The 19,169-nt window shown below is 37.4% G+C and overlaps 1 protein-coding gene across 1 annotated transcript in view; it reads right to left on the bottom strand.

Annotated features, from left to right (window-relative positions):
• Positions 1-205: 205 nt before the first annotated feature.
• Positions 206-19,169, bottom strand: part of METAP2 (methionyl aminopeptidase 2) — a 32,650-nt gene continuing 13,686 nt past the window's right edge. The window contains exons 5-11 of the mRNA XM_038395790.2: positions 7,187-7,348; positions 5,605-5,786; positions 5,431-5,525; positions 5,226-5,322; positions 4,532-4,635; positions 2,666-2,781; positions 206-995 (exon numbers count right to left, since the gene is read on the bottom strand). Coding sequence (XP_038251718.1) covers positions 743-995; positions 2,666-2,781; positions 4,532-4,635; positions 5,226-5,322; positions 5,431-5,525; positions 5,605-5,786; positions 7,187-7,348 — 1,009 coding nt within the window. The 3' untranslated portion in view covers positions 206-742. The remainder of the gene's footprint in view (positions 996-2,665; positions 2,782-4,531; positions 4,636-5,225; positions 5,323-5,430; positions 5,526-5,604; positions 5,787-7,186; positions 7,349-19,169) is intronic.

Genomic DNA, 19,169 nt, shown 5'->3' on the forward strand with positions numbered 1-19,169 from the left:
CATGTTCCAATACAGAAAAACTCAAGACTGGAGAGTGACATACTCAACGACAAAAAAACCCCCGAACAGCTGGCACTGTCACATACTATACCATACCTTGACCTGGCTCCCTCCGTAGATACTACTGTTAAATAAATGATAGATTGTCAAGTTTCACATAAATGGTACGACAGGCCCAGTTTCAAGACAATAAATGGCAACTGAATATTTTTTATTATTATTTAATAGAGCAGTTCCCCAGCAGACTCCTGCCCAGTCATAACCAGACTTTTAAAAAGTATATACGTTTTTAAGATCTGAAAATTTGTCTATTTTTTACAAAATGGATTCCACGAAATTTAAAAGGCAATACCATAGAGGCATTAGGTGCAGAAGTCAGGTGTAATCATTCAAAGCATTCAAGTAGGAATATGGTAATATAAATATTTGAAAAGCATTTCTTATCATAAATGTTCAAAACAAAATGGATAACTCATTCCAAACTAAAAACTGAGCTTTATAGCACATATTTCCCTGAACAGAAAAAATATATGTAACCTTCTCAAATATTTCTAGAGCCATGAAAGCTTTTTCCTTGGTTAGTTACATTAGAAGACTTGCCTTTAGTTAAATTCCTTTCTTTCCAAACATGGAAAGTATTACATCGGTCCACTGTTAAAACAGACAATACGTTGCAAATTAATTCTGGTATAATGTGTTCCAACAAAGCCTAGAGTATAAAGATGTTGAGGTGACACTGAGTTTAATAGTCATCTCCTCTGCTGACAACTTCTTTGCATGTCGGGCGCAATAATATGGTATGCTCAAACTGGGCGGTATATGAGCCTTTAATGTCGCATAACGGAGGATATGGATCCACTATCCCCAAGTCACACAGGTTCTTCAGAGCCATAAGATATTTACTTTCTCCCAGACGATCTAGCCATCTGCGGCAGAAGGCAAGAGTGCCAAAGTTTTCATTGATAACATTTAGCAAATGTTTTGCTCTTGGAAGCCTAGAAGAAAGAATGCACTGAATTAACTGCGAAGAAAAAAAAATGGTACCACCAAGAAAGCATTTAATACAGAAAAAGCCATGTAAAAAGATAAATGTGGGGGTGTTACAAAATTGCAAAGCCAATTACTAATGTCTTTTCACATCATCTAAGGTTCTGTTCAAGGAGAAAAGTTAAAACTTTATTTTTCCACTGAAATATACAGCGTTCAAAACAAACCAAAAATGCTGCTGCCCTATTAGCTGAGGCTTGGAAAACAGAGGAGAAAAGGGGTGAACTCATGCCTACCAAGCTCCCCACAATTCCTGAGAGTGAGATGAAGAGGATAACTAACCTAATAAAAAACCTAGTTTGGCTCATTTACATGCCAACATAATTAAGCATAACAGTTATGTTTTTTCAAGAAAGGGACTGTCAACAGAATTATTCACTTTGCAAACAAGTATTCCAAGTCTATCATTCTGAAGTTTCTAATTTACTAAACTAATTTGGGATTAAGCTTTAACACTGGTAAATATCACTTTCACTTCTGAAAGTCAAATAATTTGTATAATCTGTAACAAATGTGCAAAATATGTATAATCTTCCATTTTTGTTTTGTCAAGACAGCTAAGAAATGTACAACTTCAAAACTTAAGTATTTACAGACATAAGCTTTTCCTTTTGCAACCTTAATGTTAATACAAAAAAGCATATAATGCATTTTACATATATACACACAAAACACACAGACATTTACTTTTAAATGTTGTGGATGCAGTAAAAAGACCTGGAAACAGTGTTGTGCATCTAGTGTACCATACTGTTACTTGCTATATTGTGTGTCTTACTCTGATTACCTGTGCTTCAAAAATACTTTTTTTCATTTCTAAAAATGCCATGTAATGCAATCCCAGTGAAATCTGGAAGTTAGCCTAAATTATTGGAGCACTTCATTTTATGTCAATGCACTGTTCTGAGGAGTTAATTTTTAAATACTCAAACATCCCACCATCCTCAGCAGATGATGACACTAACAGTTTAATCAGCTATGTTCCCAAAAACAGATTTGCTTGTGCTACTGAACCGTAAGTCACAGAAGCTCCGGAAGGAAACAAGAAAAGCATCCTGGGTAGAGAGGAGGGGGAATTGTGAAGTATTTATTTTCTTATTATGTATGTTATGATAGGAATATAGACTACATTTAGAGGGCATCACCTTTTCTGATTTTTTTTTCTATTTTCAAGCTCTGAGGTAAGAACTGTGTCATCCTGTGTGTGTCTTTGAACAGAGTCTAGTACACACACATATACACAGGTTTCAGAGTAGCAGCCATGTTAGTCTGTATCCACAAAAAGAAAAAGAGGACTTGTGGCACTGTAGAGACTAACAAATTTATTTGAGTATAAGCTTTCGTGAGCTACAGCTCACTTCACTGGATGCATGTAGCTCACGAAAGCTTATGCTCAAATAAATTTGTTAGTCTCTAAGGTGCCACAAGTCCTCTTTTTCTTTTTACACATATACACGTGCATATTACAGCGCAGGTCATAAAAGAGCATCATTTACATTAGTCTTTCAAGTCCCTTGAAAGATCTGATATTAGTTAAGAGGCTTTGCTGTACCCCAGCCCTAACGAAAAAACTGGCTTCCTCCAGTGCAGTAAAAAGAGCTTCAAAACCAGATCTAACCTTATTGGCACGTGCCCAACATCAAAATTTTTCATATAATGAGAACATTCCATGTCATCATGAACAACACCCTTTCCTGTGCTACCAAAGGTTTCTATAGCATATATTTCACCTTCCTAAAAGAAAAAAAAAAAAAAAAAGACAAGTGAACATTATGTAAATACATGAAAAGTAAATCAATAGTCAAATGTTAAACTGTTAATTATACAAAAAGAAGTTTCAAGTCTAGCAAAATATGAACAGCAGGCAAATGTAGATTACAAGGAATTAAACATGGATTGGTTCTTTCATTAAACAGCACCCTCAAAACTCTGAAATATTTAAATTAAATTACGTTTCAATAATTCTTTAATTAACGTTATGCTGGTCATGGAAATATTCCTTACTCCTTTTCTGCAGGGATCATCTGTAGGGGTAAGATGACAGTTAAATCCTTGCCCTCTTTCTTACACTGCTAACAAGAAAGTCAGTATAGATAACAATTGCCTTGGTGCTTTTTGTGATGAGAACATCTCATGACTGACCAAAGTAATTTCTCATAGGCCACTAAACATCTGTCAATAGTAAGTCACCCGATCACTACTGACCATGACTGGATTAGAAGCAGGGACCTAGAAATAAAATTAAAGGCTCCTTATCCCAGTACCAATCTTCTAAACAAGCCCTTGCTTTCTGATCCTGTTATTCCATTTAAAAATTAGATGCAGATCAAAATTGCAACTGGATGCGCTTGGCACCTAATGTAATATACTTATTACCTCTGTGCTTGGAACAACTTTCCTTATCTTGTGCAACAAGTATCCTCTCTCCTTCAAAATGCTTCTTAAAACCCATCTTTCTGCCAAACCTAGCTAACACTTATCTTTGATCACAGTTTACAAACATGCCTAATTGTTTTGAATCTGTCAAAATTAGACTGCAAACTTTTCAACTAAAAGCAACATGTCAAGCTCCGTTTGCAAGGCATCATGAACAGCTATACTACTAAAGAAATAATTCCCATGCAAAAATTCACTGAAAGGATTAATTTTGTAAATACATAAAGTTAAATGACCAATAAGAACAAAGTCTGTTAGTTTATAGTTAAGTTCCCCAATCAACCTTAGATGACATAATATTAATGCTCATCTTCTTTACTATAAACAAACCTTTTTTATACCCAGTCACCACACTGCAATGACTTCTTCTGAAATCCTGATATGGAGCACAAACCTTCACCCTCACCACAAATACAGATTTACTAAGCACACCTCAGAGGTCACCAATGCACAAAAATAACTTTCCTTCTCATACACACTTCAACAACAAGGAACACTGGTGTTGTATTTCTTATCTTCCATGCACATTCCAAAAACAACTTTACTTCACGGTCAAAATTCCACTAGAAACTGGACAGCCTAATCTACCGGGTCCACCCCCCTGTAAATGAACTTCCATACTCCAAATGTCCAAATTCTTATTTTAAGTTCATCCTCTAACTTTAGAATTCCGGGCTCTTGTTTTCCTCCTGAAAACTACAATATTCTAACAGTATTACTTGAATATATGTATTTACAATTTTAACTAAGATAAGTCTGTTTTATTACAAGATCCCAGAACTTTAATTTCCGAAAAGTGACTGGTAGCTGGAATTGTGGAGGGGAAAAAAGTCCATGAGCCATGAAGATGAAATGCCAAGCTCCTAAGTGATGTTCATTATTTCACAAAAATAGTACTATGCATAGCAAGGTCAATTCCCTCCCATTATTTTCCATGTGGGCACAAATACTACACACTTGGACAATGCAGGAGATAACCTTTTCTAAATATGTCACCAGAAGAAAACTAAGTGGAAGAGAGTTAAATGCTTAAGAACTCCCAGTGTACCTCCATTCTTGTTGCTTCTCCTCCCTTCACAATGGGCACAGTTTTTCCAGCATGTATCCTATATGGCCCAATTGAATGTCCATTCAGATTGCGAATTGGTTTCACTATTACAGAAAACAAAGTAAAATATAAATAATTAGGCAAATCACTAACAAATGTTGAACCCTTCAATGACAGCGATATTAGCCCACACGTGGAGTACTGAAAGACCCATACATATTGCAGAGGGAACAGAAAATCACTCTGTTCTTGTACAAATTTCAGCCAGGCAAGATCCTAACTTATTGTATATATGGAGTAATGGCTTTATTACTATGACAATCATAATTCAGGCCTTAAGGAAACTACTTAATAATTCTAATCAGTAGATATTTATTTACTATGTATTTTGCAAACAAGAATTATGAAAGGCTGTTCTCACTTTTCACGTCTGAGTACCATAAATGCCAGATGTGGTGCTTTTGAAAGTGTTTGTTGAGTATAAACAGTGAGTTCTCAATCATTCAGGGAAAAGTTCCTTTAGGATACAGTTGAGGAAAGTGGTCATATGAGTATATATAATGCAAGATACTTGTAACACACACTTATACTACCACAAGCAAAGATCACTTCAACAGCTAGGAATAAAGTAGGATTTGTACAAACACACTCCCAGGATAGCTATTTCTACATACTCTAAAAGGAGAGAGCTTGCCTTGATATGTTTTGCCATCAATTTCGACCTCATAGGACTCCATAACTTCTTGGATGGCTTCACCAACATCACAGAGACGAACATCTATTCCAGCACACTGAGAATGAGAGAGAAACAGAGAAAAGTTTTAAAATCTATTATGAGGCATTTAGCTTGTGTTTAAATTTCAGCACTCAGTAAAAATTAATTTTCTTAATTAGTTTACCTTTATACCAGTATTAGTAGCATCTTTTACTGCTTGTAATAGTCTATCATATTTTGGATTGAATGTAACAGTAAAAGCACAGTCAATAATACGACCTGAAATCAGAACAAGAAATTAGATTCGTACATTTCCATCCAATGAAACAATCCAACAATATCATAAGGAAAAACTAACCACTAATATGGGTTCCAAAGTCTATTTTGCAAATATCATCATATTGCAATACTGTAGGATCTCCAGCATTGGGAGTGTAGTGGGCTGCACAGTTATTCAGAGAACACCCAGTGGGAAATGCAAGACCTGCATTTAAACCATTTTCTTTTATCAGCTTACGTGAGCAGTCTTCGAGTTTTTCACTAGGAAAAGAGAGATGTTTCTATTAAAATTACACAATGTACTAAGAGTTAATTTTAAAGCACTTGTTTACAAATGCGAGAACATACAAGACAAAGAAAAGCATTAGCCTAAACATTTAATTTCATTTTATTTGTAACATACAATCAGGAAAAGGTACAGAGCCGAAAAGTAAGCCCGGTTAGTAATGCTTTACTTCCTTATTTTATTCTAATCTGTTCTGAGACTGTTTAATTCAGTCCTGTGTTTGACCATATTAATTTGTTTTCCCAATTATTTTACTCAAATTTGAAAGAATATATTTTGCAAAATATATTTAACTAGTCAGGGACACAATATTCCCCAAATAAATTCTGGGCAAATGAAATTGATTTATTTTAGTACAATTACTTATAGCACAGAGACTTTATAGTCTCAGAACTGCTTCGTAATGTGATCAAACGGATTTTCCAACTACTCAAAAAAGGTAATTCAATCAAAAAATAATATATCATTTCCATATATTAATAGCTAAGGGGGTAAAATTAAAGCTTGTTGCATTATGTATATTTTCTTGGGCCTTGCCTACACTGGTTTTCTTAGCCACTGGTTTAGCTACAGTGATACAGCTACATCAGTGCCAGCCCTCTGGTGTAAACCGTGACTCACATCACTGCAGTTTATCCCACATCCCAGTATCAAATGCCACAGACTCAGAAGAAAGATTACCTGGATAATTATTTCTTTTTAACATTAACCCTGACAATCAAAAGTTTTAATTTCTGAGCTCCCAGGTGAGAATGTCACAGGAGGAGGATTGCACTTGCTTTTCCAGCAGAAGCATGAGCAGAATGAAAACGATGCTAGTGAGGAAGCAGTAATATGCAGGAAAGGTAGTGCTGTGCGGGGTATGTGTGTACATGCTAGCTTTGTGCCTCTTTTCCCATTCCTAACAGTAGACTGCACCTATGCTGCTCCTACACACAGTATTTTACTGGAAATGCTGGCAGGAACTGAGAAGAGATGCTTGTGCCACTATCCGAGTCACATGCTGCTGCTCCTGGCACCCTGAGGAAGTTTTCTGTACAAGAACAGTAGAGGTACAGAACCTAAAAACATACAACTCAGGTGCTAAAGTGAGAAATAGATAAATACAATGGTCAAGTTAGTATGGGAACTCAATACTGACTAAAGAAATGACTGACTAAGAACTCCACTGACTAAAGAAATGGTGCTGATGGACTCTATAGACAAGAGGAAATGAAAGGAATAAATGGGAGACACTGCAAGAACCCACCAAAAAGTACCCTGAACTCAGAGCATACAAAATGCAGTCAAATTAAGTGAGACATTTTGACAACCCCCTGGCTACAAAAAGTAGTTTTTATAATAGTGTCTTCCAAGAAAATGTCATTATCCTCACCAGATTTCTATCATTGTCATTCCAGGTTTGATCCAGCTCATAACATATTTCCTCACTTGTCTGTGTGCCTCAGCAGCCTCCCGAAAATCATTCCAAATCTCTTCACTGGCTTGATCTAGTGCTTTCTTTTCATCGCTTGTAGTTCTCCAAGCAGCAGTTCGCCTTGGAAGTAAACATGATGTACAAGTGTTAAAATTAAAACCACCACCACCAATCACTACAGTATTCATTAGAAGTCTGATCTGAGGATTGCTAAATGCTTACACAGTCACTAAATAATTAACTCTCAATGCCCCTTTGGGGTATGAAAGATACTTATTTTTGTTTTAAAGACTACAGGAGGCCCACTAAAAAAACTCCAGGCACCCAAACAATTAATCTGATTTACAATCCTATATGATCATCCAGCAGAAAAAAAATCATATCCAAATAATGAATTAACTCAGTCAGCCAGTAAATCAATCCCCCTTTAGTCTCCCAGGAACTTATGCTAACTTTCCCCCAAATGCCATGAAATAAACAGTTTTTGTGGCATCTTTTAGACTGGCAGGTCAGAGACCATTTAGAGCTTTACATGTCATGATCAACATCTTAAATTCTATCCAGAGACTAAAATAAACCCAGTGCAGATCTCAGAGCCATGTGCTCTCAGCAACATGCTCCAATCAATAAGTAAGGTGCTGCATTCTCCATTAGCTTCAGTCCTTAAATGGTTTTAAGCCATAGCTTCATGTAGATGCACTACAACAGTCTAATCTTGAGGCTAGAAAGACATGAGTAACAGTTTGTAATGTCTCCTTTTGAAAGTAAAGTTGCATTCTTCTGCCCCATTACAGATGGTAAAAAGCCAGCCTGGTTACTGCTGAACTACAAACATCTAGTAGAAGCTGAGGTCTGATGTTTAGCAAGAATTTGCAAACTCTGATGACTGGTGGCAGATGTACTCCCTCAAAAGGGCTATTACCTCAGTCATCTCCTCAGTCTGCTTACCACAACCCATCACCATCACCTCCTCCTCATCTGGTTGAGGCTCAGCCAGCTCAATATCATTCAGCAGAAATTTAGGTATTACTTCTCCCATCACTGTAACAGCCAGTTCTGGGGTGGGACACAGCAGAGTCACACAACAGTTCAAGAAAGGAAGTGAAGAAAAATCCTGCAGCTACAGAAACTGTCTATATTTCAGAGTAGCAGCCGTGTTAGTCTGTATCTGCAAAAAGAACAGGAGTACTTGTGGCACCTTAGAAACTAAAAAATGTATTTGAGCATAAGCTTTCGCAGGCTAAAAAACCCTATATAAATTCACACTCCAATTATTACAACTGGAAGTTAGCCAGAACACCCTGATTCTTACAAGTATCACTATGGGGTCTTTAAATAGACAAGTAGTTTGGACTCCAGTGTTATGCTATTGAAAAGACAGCACTTTCAACAACATCGCATCCTATTCCATCCTGGGATGGAACCCCTCCAATAGAGAAGGGGAGAGAGTCTGTAGGTAAAAGAAAAAGCCAGAGAAACAGTCAATGGGAATGGGGAGTGCTGTTTACGTCTACAGATCCTGAAACTGATCTGCCAATGAAATGCACCTAACTACACGTTCTCCCCAATAACGAGTTTTTAATTCATCAGAGGGAAAAAACAGCTCCAAGTATAAAGAAATCTCAGAAGTTTTTTCAGCTAAAAAAGAAAGAAGGAAAGCTTCCTGCCTCTACCAAATTCAGGGCCTTGACTACCTCTACCAAATTCAGATCCACCGACTAACACAACAGTGACATTTCCATAGTATTTCCTTGCTTTTCATTAACGTATATAGAACAGAAAAGACTATCTATTCACAGTGTTTAATAATAAAACACTGGAGTTCTTTAAGCTATGCAATGCTGTCATGACAGAAAAATTTAGAGATGCGTCACCATGAACGAGGAAGTCCCCTAGCAGAAAGTAGCTCTTAGTGGCAATAAGATGTAAAGGCTGCCTCCACAGCCAACTGTCCACCCTGGTGCGGAGATGGAAAGAAGTACACCTGCGCCTCACTGATTTTCAGCTAGCATATGGTCCCTACTCAAATGATGTAAATTAGAGCAGCAGAAGTGCTTGGGTGGACCAGCCACAGAATCAGGAACCTGTGACTGCTGATAGTGCCCTCGCTTGTGTCATGAAGAATCTCAGCACAAGAGAGAATCTAGCCCAGCAATTGCTGCTTGTGCAATGAAGACTGAACTTCCTGACCTGAGTGAAAATAAGGTTCCTACAGCAACAATAACTATCCATTTATGTGTATGCATATATGGTCCTTCATTACACATGCAACAATACAAAAATGCTATGTACTGTGTGTGTAACGAATGCTAAAGTTACGTGATTGATATTCTTACTGTATTTGTCAAGCAGGACCACTGCCCAGCATTTTGTGATTAGTAATGATTCTACTGCAGTGTCAAAATGCAAATGGACAAGTTAAGTTCGGTCTGGCAACTTTTCAGACCATTCTACTAGATTCTCAATTTAATGCTGCATTAGCAGCTTTTTGTTATGTTTCCTTTTTATCCACAGATGCATAAATATCACAGCAATGAGTGCAATACAAGAACCCACAAAAAAACCCACTCATCATATGAAGCATCAAATGTCTTTCAAAGAAATAGAACAAAAATTTAACAGTTGCCTGCGTATCGTATTGGGATCTTTCATGGTCTAGGGGACAGTGCACTGGACTCAGTCAGGATACTAGGGTTCTAATGTGCCACAAGCCTGCTTGAGCAAGTCACTTCACCTCTTTGTACTGCTGCTGCATCTCCTCCAACCCTTTGTCTATATTGTCTACTTAAGACTATAAGCTCTTTGGGAAAGGGACCTCTAGACTCTATTATAATACAAACAATACTTATTGAGTTATATAAAATCTATTATACAACTAGCTTTAACTGATGTGCAAGTGACCTGTCAAGATACTGTTAATGTGGCAAACAAAGCATACTGAGAGGTGCTCCAAGTTCAAAACTCTGTGAAGACCATACAAGTGATCTGGATATTTAATCAGGTATTAAATTCTCCCCATCTGAATGCCTGTGAGTTCAAACAGGAAGGATAAACATTTTAAAAAAAATATTTTAAATTACTGGGTTTTAATTAAAAATCTACTTATTTTTGTTGCTAGTCCTTCAGCAATTTAAGACTATAAAATGGGAAGAAAGTAAAGATAGATTCTCTCAACTTGTTTATATGTAACAAAGTTTTTCCTACACTTAAAAGACTCATCTATGTTGAAAAGTCCAGAACCTCATTAACATCATTACTACGAGAATAATGTGAACACAACATTGATAAAGCAAAAAGCCTAGCAAGTAACCCCATCTTCTGATATACTGAACTTCTTTTACAAGTCAAGAACACTGCAATGCTTCTGCCAGGCTCTATTTCCCCATAAGAATCTGCAGTTTGAAGTCACCGGGATTTGTGTTGCTAAGTAATTTAGGTGCTGCTGAAAAATCACTCTCTCACTTACTGGCAGGTGCCTGCCTTTCAGCTCTTACTCTTGAAAATTTGGACCTCTCTGTACGAGTGCACAGTAAACTTTGTTAATGTATTGAATGTTTAACTTTTCATTGTTAACACTGAAGCAATTTTGTTCTGAAGTGCTAAAGACTGGGATACTAAGACAAAAGTAGTAAAAATACAATTTTAGTTCCTAATCCTGCAAGCATTTATGCACACGCTTAACTTTAAGCATAAGAATCCCAGTACTTCAATGGGACTAATCTGAGTAAAGTTACATATCTGCTTGTGTTTTCTTCCCCCAGGATCAGGGCCTTCATTTTCAATATTTTGGTTTTTATTTATATCAATTTTGTAAAATTAAATTAAGATACCCTACCAGCATTGATATTTATAAAAAAAATGCATTTATAAAATTTAAATCATTATACATTTTAATCTAAAATGGCAGTCAAAATTTTCAAATTGGTTTTACAAACCTTCAACCTGAAAAAAATTGTTCCAGCCTGTATTGAAATTAATGTATGTACAAAAGCTCAGAGAAATCCATTTTGCCATGTCTTCCTGAAATTTGGGCCAAAGCCAAGTTTAAAACTTAAAAACAAAGCCACTGTTAAATCAAACAAAAAAAAATCCATCATCTGGTAGATTTCCCCCCCTAAATTCAATTAACCTGTTTTGCTCTATTAGTTAACTCTCCACACACAAAATATACATTCTAGGTCGCAATAAGAAAATCCAGTCCAAAATAAATTTTTGAAAAAGTATCTAACAGCAAGGGTTAAAAATACAAGTGCAAAATCACCCTTGAAGAGTCAGAGTCAGCTTGAAAAATCATTTTCATAACAAAATTCTGTACCTAGATTAGAGAATATTCTGTTTTTCAGTTTGCTGTATGCATTTGGCAGCACTGCATACCGTCAGTTTCCCTATTTTGCTAATATTCAGTTGTTCTTATTGCACACACTAGCATGAGGACATCACTCCCATGCACAGCTCTGGGAAGAGCTCACATGCACTCTTCACCACAAGCTCTCCAGGAGTGCTTTAACAGTAACAGTGGCAAAGATTAAACAAACTGAAGCATCAGCAGGTAGGCATATAGACAGCACACTTATTCTGCGGCACATGCACTGTCCCCCTGGGAAGAGAGCCATATCAACAACAGCAGAAAGAATCTTATAAAATTAATTTAAATTAAAAAAAAAAAAATCTATATATGCCCTTTAAATGGTGCTCTATCAGGAAAACAAATTATTTTTTGATTACTCAACTAGAAGACATTTGAATTGACAGCATTTCTTTAAATACCATATTATAGGTTGCTACAATCTAGGAGATGTTCCTGCTCCCAAGGAAATCAAAGGAAAAAACTCATTGACTTCACTGGAAGCACGAGAAGACCTATGATCAAGAAATAATCTTGCTTCTTCATATATAAAGTGAAAATAATTACCTGTTATGGGAAATGTTCTGACATGTACTTTATCTAGTTCAAAGCAGATTTAAGTTATAGCTAACTGCTTAAGCCAAGTTTCAGAGTAGCAGCCGTGTTAGTCTGTATTCGCAAAAAGAAAAGGAGTATTTGTGGCACCTTAGAGACTTACAAATTTATTTGAGCATAAGCTTTCGTGAGCTACAGGTCACTTCATCGGATGCATTCGGTGGAAAATACAGTGGGGAGATTTATATACACACACAGAGAACATGAAACAATGGGTTTTATCATACACACTCTAAGGAGAGTGGTCACTTAAGATGAGCCAACACCAGCGGGGGAGGGGGGATTACCAGCACTCCCAGCTATCTTCGAGACACCACTGACTTCCTGAGGAAACTACAATCCATCGGTGATCTTCCTAATGTCACCATGAAAGGTTTTCCTCCCCCCCCCCCCGCTGCTGATGGCTCATCTTAAGTGAACACTCTCCTTACAGTGTGTATGATAAAACCCACTGTTTCATGTTCTGTGTGTGTGTATATAAATCTCCCCACTCTATTTTCCACCGAATGCATCCGATGAAGTGAGCTGTAGCTCACGAAAGCTTATGCTCAAATAAATGTGTTAGTCTCTAAGGTGTCACAAGTACTCCTTTTCTTTTTGCTTAAGCCAAAAATGCCAGATCAGCACTTGGATTTTAGAATATCTAAATAAAAAATAGGAGTGCAATTCAAGAGTAGATTTGCTGAAAGCAAACTATGTAAAGGAAGTATTTCTAGTTTAGCAAGCCATGCTCTTCTTCAATAGCAGATTGTTTTAGGTACAAAAGAGATGCATAACTAAAATAGCTTTTACAAATAGTCATATATAAAGGCTAGAGAAAATTGACCAAAATACATACTTCTTGATTCTTCAGTACTTGGTTGCATTTCACAACTCAACAAATGATAAAACAGGATGTCATTTCTTAATAAATTAGAAACGTTGTCCAAACTTTTATAATCTGTATTCTCTGCGTCAGTCTGTATGTAAATCTGTATCTAGATATTTAATTCCTGGAGAGTAGGAGGGTCATTTCTCTTGGGCCATCAATTCATATGCTCTGGGTAAACCCTATTATTTGCATTATCTAGTATGCTAAAAACAACTTAGGTGAACAAAGTGGTTATTTTATAAATAAATTGGAACATGTCTCTGACCAATGATGGTCACATTCACCTCCACAGAGGTGAATCAAAAGCTATTCATGAAGTGTACCTGGTTGGTTCTTCCAATGGACAAAGAATCTGTTAACACTGGAAACCTAGTAGTCCTCCATCCTCCTACTCTAATTGGATTAACAATATTAATCCTTTTTAGGAAACCCTTTTATACCACGAATTGAAGTGAAACACCTTATTCAAATGACATTATCTTGATAGTCACAATATATTCAGTAACAATAAGTCTCAGGGTTATAGGACATATTGACTCCTATTCATACCTATGGTGCTTGTTATGTTCTATATTAGTAATAGCCATTGGCTGTGCACAGCCACTAAAAATGCTTTTCAAAAATTAGAGTTAAAAAAACACAAACGTTTCACATTATATGAAAGGTAAGCATCTCTTAGAAGTGAGCAACGCTACATGAAATACATACTTCAGTAACCCCAGAAAAGGCACTTTGCCTTGAGGAAACAATCTATTCTTTTGTGGATAATTCCCAGGAAGTTTTACACGTCATATAATTTGTCTTTAAACCACAGTCTTTTCATACTTAGATTCACAGCAAGACCTTTCACAATATCTAAAAAATATAGAAAATACAAAACTAACAATGATTCAACTACAAAACCTCATAATCATCTCATAAAAACTTGCAAAAGCATGGTGAAAGAATTCCCAGTGAGAATACATGGAGACGCAGATCTCAGTCCTATTAGATTAGGAAATTATGCCTATTTTGTTATCCTGCACAAATCTAAGAAATTCAGTTCTGCAAGTTGAACAAGACTATATGGACCGGATGACCTATCTCCCGAAGGAAACAAGGATCCCAAGTTATTTACTCTAGCAATGTTTAGATCTTTTCTTCATCTTTCACACTGATTTGGGAAATGAGATGGCCTTATAGAGAACCAGAGGATACTGACACTGGTAAAGTTTCAATATGATTGTGTCTACCGAATAGAGACAAATAACTGTGGTTGAACACTGGATGCTCTTAAATCGCCATCTGGATTACTTTCCATTATCCAATCAGATCAGATGCTCTAAACCTTTTACGTAACGTTATTTACAAAGCAGAGATGATCTTTGTAGAAAGGTATTTTGGAGATACTGAGAGTATTGCTGAAGTGGGGAAAAGGAGCAAAAGTTCCCTCGGATATGTTTTGAAAACTCAAGGTTCTCATTCATTTTAGTTAGCTTATACTCAGTCTCTCAAAATGAATGTAATGTTAGAACTAGAGGAGAACATTTAATAGGTATGGAAAAAGCTAAGAAAATGCAGACACGAGAATAATGGCGAAAAGCTCATGTAACAGGGCAAATGCGCTCATCCTCATGCACCAGTGACAGCCCTTGGGCCCTGTAGATGCAGGTCATGTGCCTGCTCCTAGTCATGTGCCTACAGGTAATCACCTAAGGATTCCTGTCTCCTCCACAGTGGAGCAGACAAGACACCCAAGGACAGAGAAGGACACAGGAGGGGGCTCCGAACCTTAGGGCAAAGGTCTGAGGGGAAGACACCGGCAGAAAACAGGAGATGGCTGGGGAGGAATCCTCAGCTAGCAAAAGCTGTGAAGCTCTAGAAGGGCTGCAAGGACTATGAAGCCCTTTGATACAAGCACTAAAACAAGACCAGAGGGGCAAAAACAGATTTGTTTGTTTGGTCTGAATCTTAGTTTCTAAGTTAAGAAAAGCCCTGAGTAAAAAAAAAATTGAAATTATACTGTTTGGAGCACAGTTTCAGCCTCCCCAGTTGGTGAATCAGCCAACCAGCCATCAGATTCAAAGTAGGCTACTGGATGCACAAAACAATAAATCATTCTGTGGTGCTAAAACAGAAGAAATTTAATTGGAACTTAAATCCCGATCTAATTGGGGCCAGATCAGAATAAAAAAAAGTTAGATAATCTGGACAATGGGAAAGTACAAGGTTGCAGCAACAGTAGAGATCATGCACTACTGGACCTGTGTGCGCTGGCTCTTTGGTTAATATGGAGAGCTGAATACTGGAGAGTTGGATAAACAATGTTCTACTGTATCTGGACAAGACTAACTGAAGGAATTGAAAGTCATAATTTAAGTCACTATGGGCAATAACTCAGCAGAAACTGCTCTAAATGTTAAAACAAGCATAAAAACTGAAACATTCAAATAAAATTTAAAACGTAAGATCTGGATGTGCTGGACAAAACGACTTAATTTCATTGTGAAGGACTTGGTGCCCACAGCCCAAAATCAGAATACAGACTAATGTATTAACATGAAGTGCACAAAGGATACCCTCTTATGGGAACCTAACAGAAAAACTAGGTTACTAGTACACACCAGATCTATAAGTGACAAAATAAAAAAAGAATTTTTGCTGGAACAAATCAGAGAAACAGAATTTCTCCCTACTCCATTTTATATCTGAATACATAAATGCTCTAAAGGGCATCCAGGATTTGATTGCTCTTGCTTATTCTAAGTTTATACAATTGAAATTTATTTCATCTATTAGTTCTGAGGATTTAAGAAAAAACAGTGAGTAAGATATATGGTCTGGGCAGCTGTTTAATGTCCCCCAGAGACCAAAGTTATCCTAATTATCTGCCTCTCCCAGAAAGCGAAAGAAAGAAGGACATTACAACTTCGCCTTAATCAGGCGTAGCAGCGTAAGAAAATGGTGTAGTTTGATTTGTTTTTAAATGGTCCTTCAGTAAATACTAAGTCTACTTCTCTAGGTTATGCTTACCATATTTAGAACTACTGCTAAAATAGCATAAATATTGTAGAAATCAAATTTTCTGTAAAACGTATGGATTTCAAAAAGCCTTAAAAGTTTACATAAATTTCAAAATTTATAGTTAAAATTGAACATTTAAGCCATAAAAAATGCACAAAATACAACAAATGTGAATATGAACTACAGTATTCTCATGTACTGGTATTACTGGCTCCAAACTGAATCTTGTCAGTATTTCAAAGAAAGTTTCGAACTTTATTATAGCAGAATGCCAACTTTAGTATACATAAGGTTGAGAAGCATTTTCTGTTTAAAGGACAACTCTTAAGTGCTCTGAGATCCACATGCTTACTCAGATTGTCTTGATATTTGCTTTGCCTTATGGGGTGCTGGGTAGTGTTAGTGATCCAAATTTGGGATCATTTGAGAAGTGGTCCTGACATACAACCCTCCCCACAAAAAACAGTATTTTACAAAAATTAATGGGTTCTTAATAGGGCTGTCAATTAATTGCAGTTAACTCACACAATTAACAAAAAATTAATCACGATTTTAAATATTGCAATTAATCGGAGTATTAAATTAATTGCATTGTTAAACAATAGAATACCAATTGAAATTTATTAAATATTTTGGATGTTTTTCTACATTTTCAAATATATTGATTTGAATTACAACACAGAATCCAAAGTGTACACTGCTCACTTTATATTATTTTTTATTACAAATATTTGCACTGTAAACATTATAAACAAAAGAAACAATATTTTTCAATTCACCTCATACATGTACTGTAGTGCAATCTCTTTATTGTGAAAGTGCAACTTACAAATGTAGATTTTTTTTGTTACATAACTGCATTAAAAAGCAAAACAATGCAAAACTTTAGAGCCTACAAGTCCAATCAGTCCTACTTCTTGTTCAGCCAATCGCTAAGACAACAAAGTTTGTTTACATTTATGGGAGATAATGCTGTCGCTTCTTATATACAATGTCACCTGAAAGTGAGAATAGGCGCTCGCATGGGACTTTTGTAGCTGGCATTGCAAGGTATTTACATGCCAGATATGCTAAACATTTGTTTGCCCCTTCATACTTTGGTCACTGTTCCAGAGGTCATGCTTCCATGCCGATGACGTGCATTAAAAAAATAATGCCTTAATTACATTTGAACTCCTTGGGGGAGAATTGTATGTCTCTGGCTATATTTTACTTGCATTTTGCCATATATTTCATGTTATAGCAGTCCCGGATGATGACTTAGCACATGTTGTTCATTTTAAGAACACTTTCCCTGTAGATCTGACAAAACAGTATGACTGCTCAGAGCTCCGGTATGAAACTGTGGAAAAACCTGAGTGTCTCTGGATTAAGTTTAGAAGTGTGTGCAACAAGAGTGATGTCATGGTGGGAGTCTGCTATAGACCACCGGACCAGGGGGATGAGGTGGATGAGGCTTTCTTCCGGCAACTCACGGAAGCTACTAGATCGCATGCCCTGATTCTCATGGGTGACTTTAATTTTCCTGATATCTGCTGGGAGAGCAATACAGCGGTGCATAGACAATCCAGGAAGTTTTTAGAAAGCGTAGGGGACAATTTCCTGGTGCAAGTGCTAGGGGAGCCAACTAGGGGGGGCGCTTTTCTTGACCTGCTGCTCACAAACCGGGTAGAATTAGTGGGGGAAGCAAAAGTGGATGGGAATCTGGGAGGCAGTGACCATGAGTTGGTTGAGTTCAGGATCCTCATAAACAGATAATAATTTATATACTTTCCACAGAGAGGCATGAAAATGATTGCTGGGCATGTTGCAACTTTGCCATCTGGGGGATTACTACAGTAGAGCACCAGCACTAATCAATCAATTTGTACTGATTAGAGAGAAGATGAAGGATGATTAGGAGCATCTCCTGAACCAACCTGAATGTGCTTAAGATCAAGGGCTCTCCCAACCCCCATAAACAGGACGTGCTCCTAACGTGCTTAGATTCTTAATATTTTTAATGCAGACCTAGGTAATATGGGCGGGCGGGGGACCGGCACAGTGTGGGAAAACGTGGGGACTGAAATTAGACTTGAAATTAGACTGAAATTTAGACTGGAAATTAGACGAAGGTTTCTAACCATCAGAGGAGTGAAGTTCTGGAAGAGCCTTCCAAGGGGAGCAGTGAGGGCAAAACACATATCTGGCTTCAAGACTAAGCTTGATAAGTTTATGGAGGGGATGGTATGATGGGATAGCTTAATTTTGGCAATTAATTGATCTTTGACTATTAGCGGTAAATATGCCCAATGGCCTGTGATGGGATGGGATCTGAGTTACTACAGAGAATTCTTTCCTGGGTGTCTGGCTGGTGAGTCTTGCCCACGTGCTCAGGGTTTAGCTGATTACCATATTTGGGGTCGGAAAGGAATTTTCCTCAAGGGCAGAGGCCCTGGGGGTTTTTCGCCTTCCTCTGCAGCCTGGGGCATGGGTCACTTGCTGGAGGATTCTCTGCACCTTGAAGTCTTTAAATCACCACTTGAGGTCTTCAATAGCTCAGACATAGATTATGGGTTTGTTACAGAAGTGGGTGGGTGAGATTCTGTGACCTGTGTTGTGAAGGAGGTCAGAATAGATGATCATAATGGTCCCTTCTGACCTTAAAGTCTATGATTCTAATGACTGGGAGAGTGCAGGGATGGACAGGGAGATAAATGGGAATGTGTGTTACAAGAGATGGGTTGGAAGTCTCAGGCCAGATGGATGGGTAACAAGGACCTGAGTGACACAGAGCCTGTGAGCCCTGCGTTCTTCTCTAATGTGTGTGCATGGAACTGGAGTGCCCCGCCCTTGTTTCCTTTACTTCTCATATGAGCCAGGTTCTGGAAAAGTCCTGCTTCTCTGCATGGGAAGCTGAAAACAGGCCTGTTCAGAGCATGCTCCAAGCCCATGGTGCTGAGACGAAAGTGAGGGGTTGAGAATGGGAACGCTTGCTGCATATAACGAGCTCAGAAAAGAATAGAAACACCCACTGAGATGAATTGCACAGTTCACACACCTTGGAGCTATTGTTTTAGGCTTTATTCCCTTGGGGTGTTCTCATTTAGCTGAGAATGTATTGAGAT

Source organism: Dermochelys coriacea, chromosome 1 (assembly GCF_009764565.3).
Source record: "Dermochelys coriacea isolate rDerCor1 chromosome 1, rDerCor1.pri.v4, whole genome shotgun sequence".
NCBI classification, from domain to species: Eukaryota; Metazoa; Chordata; order Testudines; family Dermochelyidae; genus Dermochelys; species Dermochelys coriacea.